Source organism: Harpia harpyja, chromosome 20 (assembly GCF_026419915.1).
Source record: "Harpia harpyja isolate bHarHar1 chromosome 20, bHarHar1 primary haplotype, whole genome shotgun sequence".
In the NCBI taxonomy this organism is placed as follows: Eukaryota; Metazoa; Chordata; class Aves; order Accipitriformes; family Accipitridae; genus Harpia; species Harpia harpyja.
Window position 1 is genome coordinate 18,921,805 of NC_068959.1, and position 16,451 is coordinate 18,938,255.

General features: G+C 45.5%; 1 protein-coding gene across 2 annotated transcripts in view; it reads left to right on the forward strand.

The window, feature by feature from the left end:
• The first annotated feature begins 782 nt into the window (after nucleotides 1-782).
• The window catches only part of GABRP (gamma-aminobutyric acid type A receptor subunit pi), a 28,372-nt gene continuing 12,703 nt past the window's right edge, over nucleotides 783-16,451 (forward strand). The window contains exons 1-2 of one of the 2 annotated variants that reach the window (XM_052772034.1): nucleotides 783-2,145; nucleotides 14,964-15,053. In XM_052772034.1, the coding sequence (XP_052627994.1) occupies nucleotides 14,998-15,053 (56 nt within the window). In that variant the 5' untranslated portion in view covers nucleotides 783-2,145; nucleotides 14,964-14,997. Of the gene's footprint in view, nucleotides 2,146-12,666; nucleotides 15,054-16,451 lie in introns of those variants that run through there. The other variant, XM_052772033.1, reaches the window with a different exon arrangement.

Below are 16,451 nucleotides of genomic sequence, written 5' to 3' on the forward strand. Positions count from 1 at the left end.
TTGTTAGCATTGCTTGTTTTGCAAAGAGCAGCTGGAACCTGAAATGTGTTTTACAGCAAATAGCTGCCTAGCCATGAATAATTTACGGTGTTGGGTAAGGTTTTGCAGAATGCTGGACACCAAGCTGCTGGGAGGTTGGCTCAGGGCTGCCCAAGTGTGGTCAGCTGCTCTGGCAGACACACCAGCTGAGGAAACCACGCTGACAGGCAGCCGTCCTGCAGACCGGTTCCCCTGTGCCCTGTGTCTCCATCCATTGGCAGTTCTTAAAGTGTTCACACATTACAAGGGGTTTTAAATACTGGATAAAAGGTAAGATGTCACCTGTTACTTCTGTGACACATAAATTCTGTTTTGGAGTAGGATGTTATGCTGCTGGGGCGGCGTCCATGGGCAGTCTGGACTTACCTGACCCTTCAGTTTGCCAGAGAAAAGAACAACAAATCCTGGTGACTGAGAGTCAAAGTAAGAGAAGATCAACAGAAAAGCATGTTTCCATGAATCTTTGTCTTTAGAGGTCCCTAGGGGAGACAGTGTGAACAGCTATTATCTCTATTTTTCACGTGGGTAGCTAAGGCATGGAGCAATGACAGAATTTCTCAAAGCAACACAGAGGCTTGCTCTAACCTCTGACACTGCTCAGCAGCTCACGTCCCTCTTTTAGCCCGTTGTTTTCCTGGAGGACGTCTCTGTCCTGCGATCTGTCGGGGTGCAGTGTGCGCAGGCACCTCTCGGCAAGGTGCTGGGATGGGATGGGAGGTGTGGAGGGCACCGCGCTGCAGGAACATGGTGCTGTGAGGGCCAGGACAGGGGAACGGGCGCCCTGGGAGGGCAGATCCTGTGGCAGACAGCTGTGTTAGGTCAGCCTGGGCAGCCGCTCCTCCGGCCGTTCACATTAACAATGAGGATTGTGTTTGAGGCACAGGGAAAAAAGGGCTGTTTGCTTGTTTTCCAGTTAATCAATTAAGAACACTTGAAAGCTGGAGAGAAAAAATTGCTGTGTTGGATCTGCCATGTAATTAATAGGAAAAAAAATATAGCCACGCTTATTACATCTCCCAGACCTTGGTTTTCTGAGCTGTGATAGGTATACCTGGTACATCAAAGCCCCTTTCCTAGTGCAGGAGGAAACTCCAGAGCAGAGGTGATGTAGGGACAGGAGCTGGGCTCTGAGGGTGTCGGTGTGTCCTGCTCTGCTCCCATCACACACGTGATGAAGTGAAGTGGGAAGAAAGGGTCGCTAACTGGATTTACATGTTCCCTGGCAAAAGGCCTCAGCTGACGGTCGTGGCTGACGTGTGTTGCAGCCGGGGCCGGGGAGCACGCCAGGGACCAGGACCCTGGGTGGGAAAGCACAGAGCAGGAAGTGGTTCCTGTGCAGCCTGAGGAGTCTGGTTTAAGGTTTGTGTTTGCTTTATCGTTTTACCCAAAAAAGAGTATACTGGTAACGACCCAGTGTTTTATTTTCTTTGTTGCTGTAGACACCGTTGTCAAGTCACAGAGTTTGCCGTAAATAAGTCTATAGTATAAAATGACACTTCTTTTCTCACAATATAAGTTTTCTGCCTCCTCTTTCCATCCTGTCTTCCAGGCATTTATTTTAGAAAAGCTAGAAATACAAGTTATGCGATGGGTCTGGATTGACAGTTGCCTTAAATGTTGAAATGGGTCAGAATCACTGCTGGCGTGATGGTGTTTGGCTCCAGGTCACTGCTCTAGCTGGGCCACCACCTCGCCCTGCCTGTGCACTGGGCAACCACTCCTTCCTGCAGGTAGTCTTTGGCAGGAGCCCAACCTTTACCTCTCTTTGTAGCAAGAGTGGGTGTCGCTGCTGTTTTAAGCTGCCAGGAGCCCAACACATAGCAACAGAAAATAAACGTGGTATGAGCTGATTGATTTATCTGCGTTTTCTAGCCCAGCAATTAATTCTGCTTTTGAGAGGCAGAACCAAAGCAGCAAGCACGCTGTAATGCCAGATCGGAGCTGATAATGTATTCCTCCCTTCCTCGGTTCTTTGCTAGCACAGAGACCAGCCTATTAAGGAATAATCTCCCAAAGCATCAGCCTGCCCCAGCGAGGATCGTCGCCGGCTGCACCGCAGCAGAGCAGAGCCTGGCCAGCAGCTGGAGACAGAGCGGGAAGCCAGAGGTGCTGGGGACGGGAGGGAGGTGGCAGCAGCAGCTCAGAGGGGTGGCCACCCACCTGCCATGCTCCCAAGAAGCCACGAGGCTGCAACCTGCTGCACAGAGCTGGGAAGTCACTGCTCTAGCCTTACTTTTTGCCAAATGGCTTTGAAACTTATTATTACTGCACAGATACGCTTTCCCATTATCTTAAGAGCTAAGCGGCCCTAAGTGCTGGTTGGTGGTGGTGTCTGCATGGGTTGTCCATGGATGAGGGTTGGCTGCTGGGCAGTGGGGCATCTCCTGTTGGGGGCAGCTGCAGCTGGTGGCTGCGTACGACTGTTAAATGTGAGGTCTGTGGGGAAACTGAGGCAGGTGGGATGTTTGTGACCTGGGAGCAGTGGTTGGGAAGTGGTGCTCACGGGTGCCAGTAGGTGCCCAAAGGCCTCCTGGTAGCACAGGCACAGCAGTGGGCTCCCTGTCCTGGGGAGGTGGGGGCTCAGTGACCATGGGAGGAGGGGAGAGGGAGAGCTGCTCTTTCCACTGCTTGCCTCCCCCCCCACCCCCAAGCAGGCTGCACCCCCTCTCCCTGGTGACACGCTCCCTTTCTCTCAATTTCTCACTTGTGTAAGCTGGGGTTATGTTTATCCCAGCCCTTAAGGCTGCTAAGAAGCTAATTCATATGTTGTAGTTAAAAGCTACAGCACATAAGCAAGCATTCCTGCTGGGGAGTGTTTCCTGTCACCAGCCCAACAGCACACTGATGCATCAGTTGGGAATGCAGTAGGTGCAAGTGCAAAGTCAGTGCAACAAAGAGGAGACACTGAGAAGGCTGCTGCCAAGGCAATCTCCTTGAGCCACTTCTAAAATTTGGTGTTTAAGTGTCTCTGTGGGTGGCTTTTGAGGGAATTTCTCTCTATATAAGGCAAAGAAAGTAAGTTGAATCTATGGTCTCTTTTACAAACCTTTCTGATTCAGTCAAGTGGAATCTGTGTGGCTGTTTTTTCATCCTGACTTGTGTCTTTTTCATCCTGACTTTGCATTGTGCAGTTCAGGACTGAACTGTTCATGTGTGTACAAATTGAAAAGTTAGAACTGGAAACATTGCATCCATTTTTGAGGCATCCTCTGATCTTCTTAAGCCAGGACCGAGAAAGTCATGTGAGCTCTTAACCAGCAAACAGTGCTCTGGTTATCAAAAAATCAAAATCTCATCAAATCGATAGTGTGCACAAAGAAAAGACAGAGACTTTCTCTTCCCTGTGGTATTCCTGTTGATTATTATGTGCAGAAGGCATCAGTTTACCTGCACTGTAATAGGAATGTGTGTGTTTTTACACTGTGTTTTGAGCTAAGGCATATCCTTTGGGGAAATGTTACCGTATTTGTCTTCTGCTACAGCACAGATCTAGGTGTGCCTCTTTTTGCTGTATGGACGTGGCTCTGGACATCCCATAGGCAGGCAGTGACATCCGGCAGGTGCTACCAGGCACATAACCAAACCATGGGGGTGCTGCCTGCACATCTCCTGACATTGCAGACTACCTGTCCAAGGCTGTTCTGTCCTTAGGGACAGTGCAGATAGAGCAAAACAGGCTGTGCTCACCTGAGAAAATCAGTTTCTGAAGTGATGCATTGGTAACAGTACGTTAGTGCACAGAAAAGGCTGTGTGTCTGTGTGTGTGTCTAACTTCTCCAAAAATCTGTGGCCAAAAATGCAAATGGTGGGAGTATGCACAACGGACAGCCAAGGCTGTTGCTCCGGATTCATCTTGCCAGCTCAGAGATTCGTAAAAGGATGCAGAGCAGTAATACTCTTCTTGAAACATCAGGTGCCTTTGGTGTGAAATACAACTCTAATTAAATGTGATGGTGTGGCTTTCACGTTGCTGCAGTCGATTCATCGATATGAAGAGGGCAAACGCTTTGACAGGGGACTTGGGATGATTAATGAGCTTGCGCATGCTTTATGTTTTGTTGAAATTACAAACATCTGCTAAGGCTGAAGCTTTATTAACGGACACCCTATGAACAGTGGCATCTTTTAGTAAGTAGAAGATGGGGTGCTGCAGGCTGAAAGACTCCTGCTGAATGAACCAGTGCTACGTCAGGCCTCATGCCTTTTATGTGGTATGGTCTCGGCTGAAGCCTAGGTGACCTCAGGCCAGGTAAGAGAACAGTAGCACAGTGGTCTGGCCTGGCATCTATTCTCAGCTTTAAGGGCATATTATAGAAAAAGTTACACTAAGTATTCCTTGTGTTATCTAACCCTGAATAAGTAATGGCCAACTGAGCTAGTTACAGCATAAAAGCAGTTTTTCAGGTTTGAAAGGCTGCTGCTGCACTCTGTGCCCTGAGAGCAGCTCACGGCTTCTCCCCAGTGCAGGCAGCACTGTGTTGCGTTTCTTTGCAAAGTAAGTTTTGCACTCTGGGTTAGCAGTTGCTGCGCTGGTGGTGGGCAGTTCTGGCTCAGCTTCCGCTGCTTGGGAGTCCAGGTGCCCTCCCGGCACTGGCAGCACGAGGTCACGGCTGCAGGAAGCGACTAAAAGAGCTCCTTTTTGCTAAAATTCAACCTCAGGTCAATGGCAGAATGGCTCCCTCCAGCCTCAGGGATCCAGATTACGTTTCTCAGAGTGGGTGGCCTGTGTCCAGGCTGCCAGCACGCTCTGCCTCCTGCCAGCAGCGATGGGAGCAGGCAGCAATGCAGGGCTGCTGGCCAGGGCCCCCAGCCCACTCCTCGTGTCCTTTGCTGTGTTCCCCTGCGCCCCGCAGTGACGTGGTGCTGATGGCGCTGGGCAGCCTCTTCCAGAGGCTGGTGTGGTCTCGGCCCCAGAGCTGCCTTTGGAGCTGAGCAGAGATCTGTGTATTTGCAGAACTGAAACTGTGCAGCCCAGTGTAAGAAAATGTAACAACTTAATTTTCCAAAGATTTCCTCCTCCCTTCCGAAAAGGGATGCCTTCAGTTTAAAACAAAAGTAGTCCATTTAAAACAAAAGACTAATGAATATGGTAGCCCTTCCTCTTTTGCAAGTTTAAACACCTCATCTTTCCTCAGAGAACAGCTCTAAATCATTTTATTTGCAAGCCCTAAGCAGGAATTTGTATTCATGGTAAGACATTTATTGAGTTAATTTATTTAAGGCTGGGGCATAATTTCTAATAATGGAAGAGTCCCTAGGCCCAGTGAAATTGTCTCCCTGATAGGGCATTAATATTTTAAGGGGTTATAATACTCTGTCAATTGATCTGTGTCTTTTAGGGAGTAGGTTAGCAGTTATTGATGATTGTTCATATGAAGGATTATCTTAAATAAAGCTGGTGCTCCACAGACCAATGCCTGCCACAGGGCCGCATCGCCACGCCGGCTGGGAGGGCGGTTCAGTGTTTGGGTAAATGGGTGCGAATGAAATGAGGAAAAATAACAGTGCAAATCTGTGTGGTAGCTGCTGCTCCTGCAAAGCCGGGCGCGGCGGGCAGCATGGGGGAAGCCCTGCGATGCCTTTGTGTGTACAGCAGTCTTGCTGTCAACCAGGATTTCCTGAAGAGATGTGAAACTGGGTGCTGATCTGAGCGAGGAGGTGTTGGCACATGCTCTGCAGGAGGCTTGTTAATCTTGGCAGATAGTCTGACTGTTACTGACGACAGTTAAGAGACAAATAACTTGACCTCTGAGTACCTTAATTTCTCTATTCTTAAAAATTGGGAATGCTTATGCTATTTCCTGAATGATTTAAAAAGACGAGGAAAGTGCAAACAAAAAAACCATTTTTCTTTGTTTTACTGCTGTATTAAATGGCATAATATTAAATGTTGCACCACAAAACATGGTGTTGAATGGCCTTTAAAAAGAAGGTAACATAAAAACGAACCCAGATTAAATACCTTTAGGTAAAGCCTGCCTCAGGGAAGGGGTGACAGGACCAGCGAGGCCCGGGCAGAATTTGATGCCGCATGTTCAGGCTGAGGGCACCGAATCGTGGCAATGCAGTGGCCTGGGAAAGGGGACAACAGAAGCAAGTGGTGCAAAGCTGCCGCCACGCTGTTGGCAAGAGCTGACAAACCTGAAAGGATACCAAGGTGCCTTCAAAGTCTGTCACCTCGTGTCTGGTATTTTGAGTGGATTAGCTTTTAAGTTTTCTTATAACCCACAGAGGTGCCTAGTTGGTGGGGAGCATTAAATGCAGGAGTAAAATTTAAAGCGTCTGCAGATGGCTCTGTGCTGGGCCACAGCTCTGCTCCCAGGACACTGGCACACGTCTCCTTTGCTACATGGAGCAGGCTAAAGGCAAACAGCGTGGGGGGCGCTTGGTTTCAAATCTGGTTTTCTTAGCGGCAGCTACTGTGGGCAAGTAAGTCACGCTTTTTCAATACTGTGTCTGCTTCTAATTATTGTCCAGAGGTGACTCTTCTCATGTAATAAGCTTATTGTGGCTGCAAGGTCACACAGTCAATAGGCACACAGGGACCGACCTGCCAGTCATCGCAGCCAGGTAATCCTGCCATGCCAAAGCATTGTGACAGCTTTTAAGTTTTATAAAGAAAGCCAGATTGTTCACACGAAGCTGCAGTGGCCTGCTGTGGGTGTGTTTGCTGGCTTTGAGTATAAGGTGTTATTTATTCATGTATAAATTATTCCTCCTAATGCAATAGGTAAAAGCATTAATCTACTAAAAGCTAAATTCTGCTCCAAGTGAAATGCTGGTGCTTTGTGTTTCTATGTGCATGGCTTTATTGTGGATATTGAGTATTTCTTGAGGAAAAATGAATGTTGGCATGGAAGGACATGCATCTGCAGTGCAGCTTTGACTGTGCTGCCTGCAAGAGCAAAATAAACGTGTTGGGAAGAAGTGGGCTGTGGAGGCATTCAAGACATTACGTGGCTGGTTTTCCCCGAAAACTTACTGCGGTGAGGAGCGTTTCACTGCCCTGCAGAAATTCAGACTAATGTATGTGTAAGATGAATGATTACGTCTGAACTGTGCTCCTTGGGGCCCCATCTGATATTTTTTTTTCTTACATGCTCATTTGTCACTGTGTTGTCAAGCCTTCAATTAATGAGTTACTGGCAGCTCTATTCATCCTTACTCCCTCCCTTCAGCCACGCTGGGTCCTTTCCCCTCCTCAGCAAGGTGCTGCTGAGGTTGGCACGCCATGACACCCATCTGCTCGGAGGAGGCAGATGCTCAGTGAGAATGAAGACAAAATAAAGTCATTCTGTCCATCACTCCTCTCCTCCTCTGAAAGGTCAGCGAGTCCCTCCTGCTTTTCCTCCTGGAGGGGCAGGCCAAGGCACGTAGCAATTGCTCGACTAAATTACATTCATTGCTTAACAGCCCTACAGGTCTGCCTGCAACGCACGCTTCAGGAGACAGGACGCAAAAGGGCGATGGAGACTAGCCAGCACAGTGCTACAAGGGAAACTGTTTCCCTTTGTCACGGCCATCAAAGATGACCTAAGAAAGCAATCCAAAATTACCCAGTGCATTCTTATTTTACATTTACCTGATACCTGGAAGCTTGGAAGAAAAATTTCCATGTGTTCACTGTGAACTTTGTGGCCATGTGTCTGCTGTAGCCTTTTGGTGTATCAACCGTGCCCTTGGTCCGATACAATGTGAGAATAATCAGAAGCAAAATGTCTGATCTGTTTTCTCTATGTATTCCTTTATCTTTGTGCCCCTCTAATTCCAGTCAGTCTAAATGACACAGTCTCATTCATTCTTTCCAAATTCTGCTCACATGAGAATCTTTCCATAATAATTACCTTTTATTGCCCACTTCCTCCTCTAGCACACCCAGAATTGAACAGAGCACTCGGTAAAGGTCCTAAGTAAACCACCTCTGATTTACTGCTAATGTAACAAGTACCTAGTCATTATCCTCTTCTTACATGTACAGTTTGGAGGGTACTCGGGGTACACCATTTTGTGTCCCGTGAGGGAGTTAATCTTGTGCATGCTTGTCTCGGCTGATGGGAACAAGAATAATTATGTCTCACATAAAATACCTGCACATACACAATGGAGGAGACTCAGTGAGCAGAACTGCTCAGGTGGGAGGGACCATATATGTAGGGTTACAGTTACAGGGCTGGCAAGTAGAGAGCAAAATCATAGAAAGCAACGTTGCTGGGCTTGTGATCCGTCTGCCTGTTGGAGGAGGGAAGATGAACGTTTTGCACCCAGCCCTGGATCCCTGCCTGCAGTGAGGAGCAGGTTTGCTGGGTGAATGAAACCTGAAGGAATTGCCCAACATGACTGAGCACAGACAGCTGTGAGCTCGTGGATCTGCAGCCACAGGAGATTGACAATTGCAGGCGAGTTTAGATTAGAGCTAGACATAAGGTCTCCAGCGCAGGAGAAAAAGAGCTGTCTGGAGCATGCCAAATTTCTGGATGAACTCGTAATTATTTATAAATTTTATGTACGTTGTATTTGCTCAAACAGAGTAAATGAATTGACCAATCAGAAGCCAAACTTGACATTTTGGAGGAAGAGTTTATTTCATGTAAGTAAATCTCAGAAACCTTCCTTTTGATATAAATTTAAGATTTTCTCTATGTATTTAAAGAACTCAGGCCTGCAAGCTGCAGGCAGACCTGTGTACCATGTTGGGTGGGCAGATCTGAGCATAAGCTGCCACTTCCCACAAGTAGCTTGAAGGATGAGAGTCTACATCTTGAAAATATAAATGCATTACCTGGGCATTCTTACATAAGGACTGAATCTAATGTTATGTAAATCCTTCTTGTATCTTGGAGTTGCTTCTGACTTGCATTGGAATAAGACTAGAATCGGGCCTGCAGCGCGTGGGGTGTCATGTAAGTAATAGGCCTCGTTCCCCTCTCTCTCATACTAAGAGTAGTACTATGTGCAAAGTCTATGTATAAGAATGTATGTGCCACTGACAGTACCAGCGCATATGAAATTAGGAGCGGGCTCTGTATTTTTAAGTTAGCCGGTGTCGGTTTGTCCCGCGCAGCCTGGGACGCTCTCTGGGCGGTTGCCGATGGCCTGTGGGTGCAGGTGCTGCTCCCTGTTGCCCACTGAGGGGGCTGGCCCCTACGCAGCACTGAGGGTCAGCCGGGCACTGAAACACAGCGAGGGTTGCCTCGAGCAGGCATGTGCTATAGCCTCAGCGAGTCACCTCAGCTATGCCTGCTGTTTCTGGAATTGAGAGGTAATTTTTCATGTGATGTAATGACAGTGATGTGGATGGAAAGAATCTATTTTTTACCAAAAGCAGAAGTTTGCAGAAGTTCTTGAAGGATTTCTACAAGTACCATGGAGTCACCTGTTTAACTGTCCATGATTCCAGATAACCACTCAAGGCAACTGAAAAAACAAAAAGCAGAATAAAGCAGTTGGTGTCTCACTGAGCAGCCAGCTGTTGGCACTGGTGTCACAGCCCGCCACAGCCAGCATGTGCCTTGCTGGGGCCTGGGCTCCCACAGCATCTGCTTTGAAGCTCACCTCCTGTTCTTCCAGGGTAAAACTGGGCCAATAATGACCTTGTAGACTTGGTCAAGTTATTAAACAACCTGGTTGAATTTAGATTTTCTCAAACAGGGAAACCAGCAGGACAGAAAAAGTTTCAGTTCCAACCAAACCAGAAACTTTCTGAGGTTTTGACAGAATACAAAGACGTGAAAGACATAAGTCAATATGAGACATTCCTTTCAACCCAAAATTATGTGCGTTGTTTTACCTTCTTTTATTTAACACACTTGGAGTCTTGTTCTCAATTTCTTGTTTTAGTCCGAAAATATTGTAAGCAAGAGAAGAGACTTTTGAAGCTAAAAGATCAGAAACAATTAAGTTCAGTATTATCAACCCACTGGTACAGGTGCCGTTTCCAGGTTCTCCCACTGCCTTTTCCTCCATCAGCCTCTAATGTCCTTTTTGTCCTGACCAGCCAAGGAGTGAGCTTGTGTGTCTGTTGCCACACAACAGGATCCCACTAGCTCTTTAGTTCTATAATAATGGGATTTGTTCTGTATAAATTGACTTTAGGATCAAATAACTAAGGTTTCCAGGAAGAGTGGCTTGCACAAAAATGTTGTGCAAAAACATTTCCCTATGGTTAATTCCATTCTCTTCCTTGTAACTGCTTCAGATTTTCTCCTGCCCTGCCAAAATAGATTTTCAACATTCAAAAATTAAAAAGATAGAAATTAAATTTTTTTTTCTGGGAAGAACAAACTTTAAGTTCAAAAAAAATAATAATTCAAGTTAAAGTTTAAAGTTCAGGAAATTGAGAGGTAAATCATTTCAGATCAACTGAAAATGAAAGCCTTTAATGATTTGTTTGGTCAGTAAGTTAAAATTTGAACAGCTCTCATAATAAATCATCAGAATACCTGACTCTTTCACAGCAGCTGTCGTGCCATGAACCTTTCCTCACAAAATTGCCTGCCCACACACATCCCCAAAGTAGTCATCTTTCAAGATCAGACAACTGCTCATAGTTCAGGCTGGGCAGGGGGAAAAAAGAAACATTAAAAAAGGGAAGACAGATTATATCTGTCTGAAATCACTCAAAACCTATTCTAGAGAAACAAATATGTTGACCTTGAAGTGACGTTTTGGCAAAGCCAGCAAAGTCTCATCCCAGGGTCTATGATGCTTTTTGCCTTTTCCATCATTTTGTAATTGTATTTGGCAACTATTGCATTTGTGTCAGTGGCCAAAGAAAGCTCAGCACAGAATGGTGCAGCCACGAGGCAGTTGTGAAGCTGGAAACTCTTGGTGATGGTGTAGTGATGCTTTCTCCTGGCAAGTTATTCTGCAGGAGTGAATACAGGGAGCAAAAGGGGAGTCTAACTCTGGCCACCCTCTCTCTGTAGCACCATTCCGGTGTGCTGGTTGTGTTGACATTGGATGAGCAACACAACTGGGCTGGGGCAGAGGAAAGGTTATGGAACTGCTGCCGGGGCTGTGCTAGTCCCCTAGCAGAGCCAAGCCACGGCAAAGCCAAACAATCTACACTTCTCCATGTCTGAGATGAAAATAGGTGTCCTCACATGACATCCATCAAACCTCATCCTGGGAATTAAAGCGCTTGTGAAAACACCCCAGTGAAAATGGTTGCCTAAAATTTTCAGATATGGTCTTACCCGTGTTTGGTTCAGGTGGGCTGAGGTTTTAGGTGCGAGGGTGTCCCAGGTGCTGCGGGGGCTGCGTGAGGACCAGGCATGTGGGACACGGGCTGTCCTTGGACCGCTCGTGCCTAGCGGTGCTCGTGAACCATCCCTGCCCACAGCACAAGTGGCCTGTGGTGTTTCCTGTAGAGGTTTCACTTGCAGTGCAAAGGAAATAGACAAATTATGCCCGAGTTCATCATGAAAATCGTAACTCTGTGTAATAAATAGAGGCAACACCTAACTGGGCAAATTAAATGCAATCTGTTTTTATTTCAGCATTTATTTTGTTTTCTCTGTCTTCCCTAGCCAGGTTTTATTCCAACATGTACGTGTGCCTATGTTGAATGTTCTGCAGTCACAGCAATTTGGCTCTAGTAAAATTTGACCTTGTAAATTATTACTTTAAGCTTAGTAAACTGGTCATATGTGTTAGGTTTTCTGGGTGGCTTTTTAGATTCTCATAAATGCTCCTATTGCCTGGTATTGGGATGTCATAAGCCAGTAGAAAATTGGAGAATATGCTAATCTTCTGCTCTGTGTAGTGAGACACAGACAGTGCTTTCAGATGGGAAGTGGGAGGTAATGCAGGACTGCAGAGGTTCCTGCTGGCTCCCCTCACAGTTCATTACTGCTCGAGATGGAGGAGCCTGTCACTATGGGTTATGCTGGCAGTGGTGCAAAGGAGCCTGGGTACCATTTCAGGCCCCATCAGGTGACAGTGTGTACATCTCTATTACCTCACACCCTGTTCCCTATAAACAGAATTATTGAAGCTGCCAGGGATTTCTCCTCCTTTTGTGTTTTCACTCTTACCACCCCTTCAAAGATAGAGGAATAAAGCAGAATTAAGGAAGCATAGACTGAGCTGTAGTGGGAGATGCATACTGCTGTTGTTGGTTGGTGTAAAGAAGCATTATTTCATGAAATTCTCTGGAAGCAGACACAGGCTTCCACAGAGGACTCTAGCTGGTTCTATTTTACTATAATTCTTGCATCATTATATAATTTTCACAGCCAATAGGGAGAGAACAGAGCTGTGTGAGTGAGCTATTATATTCTCAAGGTTTTCATTATCTCTGAGTCTACATATAAAGAATGATTTTTATATAACTTTGGCATTGGAAGCAATCTCTCCACCTGTTGTACTAGTCCTGCCTTTATGACTACTGCTGTTCTGGTGTTGCCTGTGCCATGCTTTCACTGACCATAGAAAAATGTCTAGATTAAACAGTGTTTAAGGTATTTTTACTGTATTTTTTTTTTCCTGTTAGAGTAAATGGAAATCCTTTACTGGATAGAGAAAAATAAATACACAATCTTATAATAATTTCTTCCTAGTATACTGTACTAATGACGTGCTCTGATGAAAGCTCCTGCACTATAAAAACAGAATTGCAATTGTATTAACTGATAACCTGAATAGTAAAGAAATGCTTTGGTTATATTCAGCTCTGGGCACTGGTGTCACCCTGTTCTTGCCCATGAGTACTCTGGTATGCCTAGTTTCTAGCTCTCTTAGGTGCTTACAGATCCCCCTTTCGCTGCCTCGCAGTCTTTGATGTATTTATCTTTGCAGCCATACTCTGAAGGAGGAAAACAAGATTTTTCTTGTTTTGCAAAGAATTAGCAGAGTCGTAGATAAATTGAGACTGTGTAGTTCACTCAGGTCTGTTGCAGCAGCAGCTATAAATTTATCTGAGTTAGTTTGTTTCAACTGTTTTTGCCAGATAGCAGTAGCACACGTTGCAGTGCATGTTTCACTTCTGTTAACTGAAGACATAACAGGGTCCCAAGAAGGCTTTTTACTACATAAGAGGTCTCCATCCATTAGTCAGTCATCAAAATAAATAGAATTTGGCTTGCTTTTTTCAAAATAAGGTCTTAGTAACTAGGATCGGATAGAATAAAGCTGTTTAGAAACTTACTCTGATGCAGCAAAATGCTAGCAACCACAGCTCCTGTGCAAAACAGATGGTCATGAAGGATGCTCATGAGGGGTTCCTCAGCTGAAGTTCATGAATTCTCACACTTTAACTAAATGCTAATTTGTAAAATTATCCTTTCTTCCTAAGAGTTCTTCTTTAAATTACCTGGATGAATCCTCTTTCTTTCCCATCAAAATTGTGGTCTAACATTGCTGTGAGTGGGTAAATGATTCTCTCTCTACCCCTGCATGGTCATATTATAGTGAGGAGCACTCTAACATCTGGAAACATCTGAACACCATGTTCAGAGAAAGGGCTAGAAGTGCAAAGTCTTGTTAGGAATTCAGGTGTTGGACAGGTATTAGAGCATATTTAGTTTTGAAAAACATCCTTTCTCCAGTGGGATGCCCTGCATTTGTGGTGCTTGAATGTTCAGGTGTTTTTACTGGCTTGTTATGGGCATAGATGTTCTCCTTGCCTGGAGTCCTACTGTCCCATGGCACAGCACCAGAGCCCTACAACTAGCTGAGAAAGCAGAGTGTCCTCTGGGCTGTGGTGAGTGACCATGGGAAGAATCTAACTCAAGCAGAAAACTCCTGATATTTGGGTTACTATGGAACAGCCAGATTTGAAGCTGAGGCCCTAACTGCCGTGCATGATGAGAAGGGCACTGAATCTGAAGCGGGGGTCTTGCTCTCGCTGGTGCCAAGGCATGGGGACTAAAGATTTGCATAGTCATTCCCAATTTGTAACAGTATAATAAAGAGGAAGACTTGTATCCATCCAAGAGTGATGTTGCCTTGCCAGTATCTGCAGGAAAACTCTGACACACGGGGTACACGTCAAATAGTGTGGTGGAGCAGGTCAAGCAGTATTTGTTTCCAGCTCAAACCAGTGACGGATGAGTAACAGTCTCCCCTTGGCAGCTGTGGCAGTGTCATACTCACCACCCCATCCTGCAGCAGCTTGCTGTGGTAACACAGGTTAGGTGTGTGGCAGAGCACCATCCATATGCTTAGGAAAAGGTGTGCAATTGATGTAGCATTTCAGGCAAGGAGCAAAAATGCGGAGCGGAGCAGTGCACAGTTAAGAGTTGCCCATCGTGGTGCCTGCTCCAAGGCCAGCATGAGCCTGTGGGAGTCTCGGGCCAGAAGCCAAGATTTGGTTCCACTCCCAGAAAAGTCAACGAAACCCATTTAAAGTGGAATAATTTCATCCTGTACTGCATGCTGAGTGACTTGCCAACGTTACTATTAATAGCACGTGTTTATCCTAGGTACAAGCTAATGGAGTGCAGAGCTACAGGATTTCTGTGCAGCTGATTAGTGGAGCCCTGGACTGAAGGATGCTGAATCTGTTATATGTGGGCAGGACCTCACTTGGCTTCAGAGTCTGACTGTCTCTAGGAACTACCTAAACATTTTTCTATTTAATAAATCTCTTCCCATGGTGCCATTCTCAACATGAGCTAATTGCCATCCCATGCTGAAAGAAGAAAAGCCCTACCTAAAACCAAGTGGTAGCTAAAATTTGGTGACCTTGTCAAGGATTTCAGGTCCAGAGTTGTCACTAGTGTCTTTTATGTGGAAAGTGTTAAGATAGCACAGTGTTGAAAAATGACACAAGCTAGAAAAAAGGGCAGGAGCCACTGTGTTGGGAATGTTAAACATCACACAGTGTGTAGTTCTGACTGTGCAGGATATCTTTTCCCTGTCCCCTTCCCTTAAAATAGTTTTTCTTAAACCACAAAACTTTGCCTTTCTTTTCTGCTTCACAGACAAGCAGAGCAAATACAGAAATAATCTCCAGAGATGTTCTACAGATATTTTTGTTTCTTCAGTCTGTGTCTTCTCCTTCCAACCCAAAGGTAAGCAGAGTGTTTGTTTTGTTTTACAGGGAATGTCTGAATTATATTTTGTATAAATAATGTGGGTCAAAAGGAAACTATGCTTCCAATTATCCAGCCCATCCAAAGAAAACTAGGTGCAGGAAGGGATGCGGCATAGAAGAGAGTAACTTGCAACTTGCATAGGTCCCTAAAACACAGTGTGTACGTTAACAGTGCAATCCCTTATTTCCTGTTCAGGACCAGAATAGTTTGCAGTTTTTGCTGGAAATGCCCCCCACAGGGCTCCCAGCTGTGTTACTACCATCCCTGGAACTACAAGTCCTAAACGTCTTGAATGGTTTATGTTTATGCTGTGCACAAAGTGGTTCAGTTCTGCTGTAAGGTCCTTTTTGGTCTAAGACCTGCAGCAAAGCTCCAATATTAACCCCACTTTAAAGGGAACAGAAGAAAAAAAAATTATCAGAGCTTTAAGTAACTACATTGCTAAGTTTCTTACTGTACAGCCCAGCGGTGCTGAGACTATGTGGAGAGGCAGAGGCACTGCCTTCCACCTCCTTCAGCCCTTCGCAAAGCAATAACAAACTCTTAACGATTCGCTCATTTACATTTTCATCAAGTGAGCACATGGACCGCACTGAGACACTGCACCATAAAACTTACCTTTTTACAGTCCAAACCCCCTGTCTCTCTAGCTGTCTGTATGATGTACAGCTCTGTCAGCCTTATAATGCCAGGCACTAGCTTTATTGTCCGTCTACAAAACATTAATTTTGACATTGTAAATTAGAGCTGAACCCTCTGTATGTACAGCAGCTAGGTGTGGTTCAGCCCGCAAACCTTTGTTGTTGTCTGTGAAGTGCTTAGTGCTCTACTTTTCCCCTTCTGGTGTACTTGGAGGTTTTGCTCCTGACAGTAGCTGTAGGGATGCTGCCTGACACTAACATATGAGGATGAAAGCTTCTTGAGGGGACTAGTGATTAGGGAGGAGGACCTGTTGGTCAGTAAGATTTGTCTCAGGCTGTCATAAGCAGGAGGAAAAAAGAAATGCATGTTCCTTATATAGACTGTATGAGAAAGAGTGGGAAGAGGGAGATTGTGGGTTATTGTTAAGACTTGTGATATATAGACCTTGTTTGATTTGTCTGGGACGTTTTAAGAATGTTCTTAAGCTACCATGTGTGCAAAACTGTAGCTATCAGCTGAGGTAATCTGCCATTTTTCCACCCCTTCAAGGTGCCAGTTATTCAGCCAAGATAAGCAACGTGAGCAAGTGCTCATGATTTCAATGATCTACTTACTTTTAATAAGCATTTTATGCAGTTTGTTTTCTTGTTTGAGCACAAGCTGGAAACACAGCTGCAACTGCACCAGATGTGCCCAGCGTGTCTGCCCACATGTAACAGTACGTATTTGTGT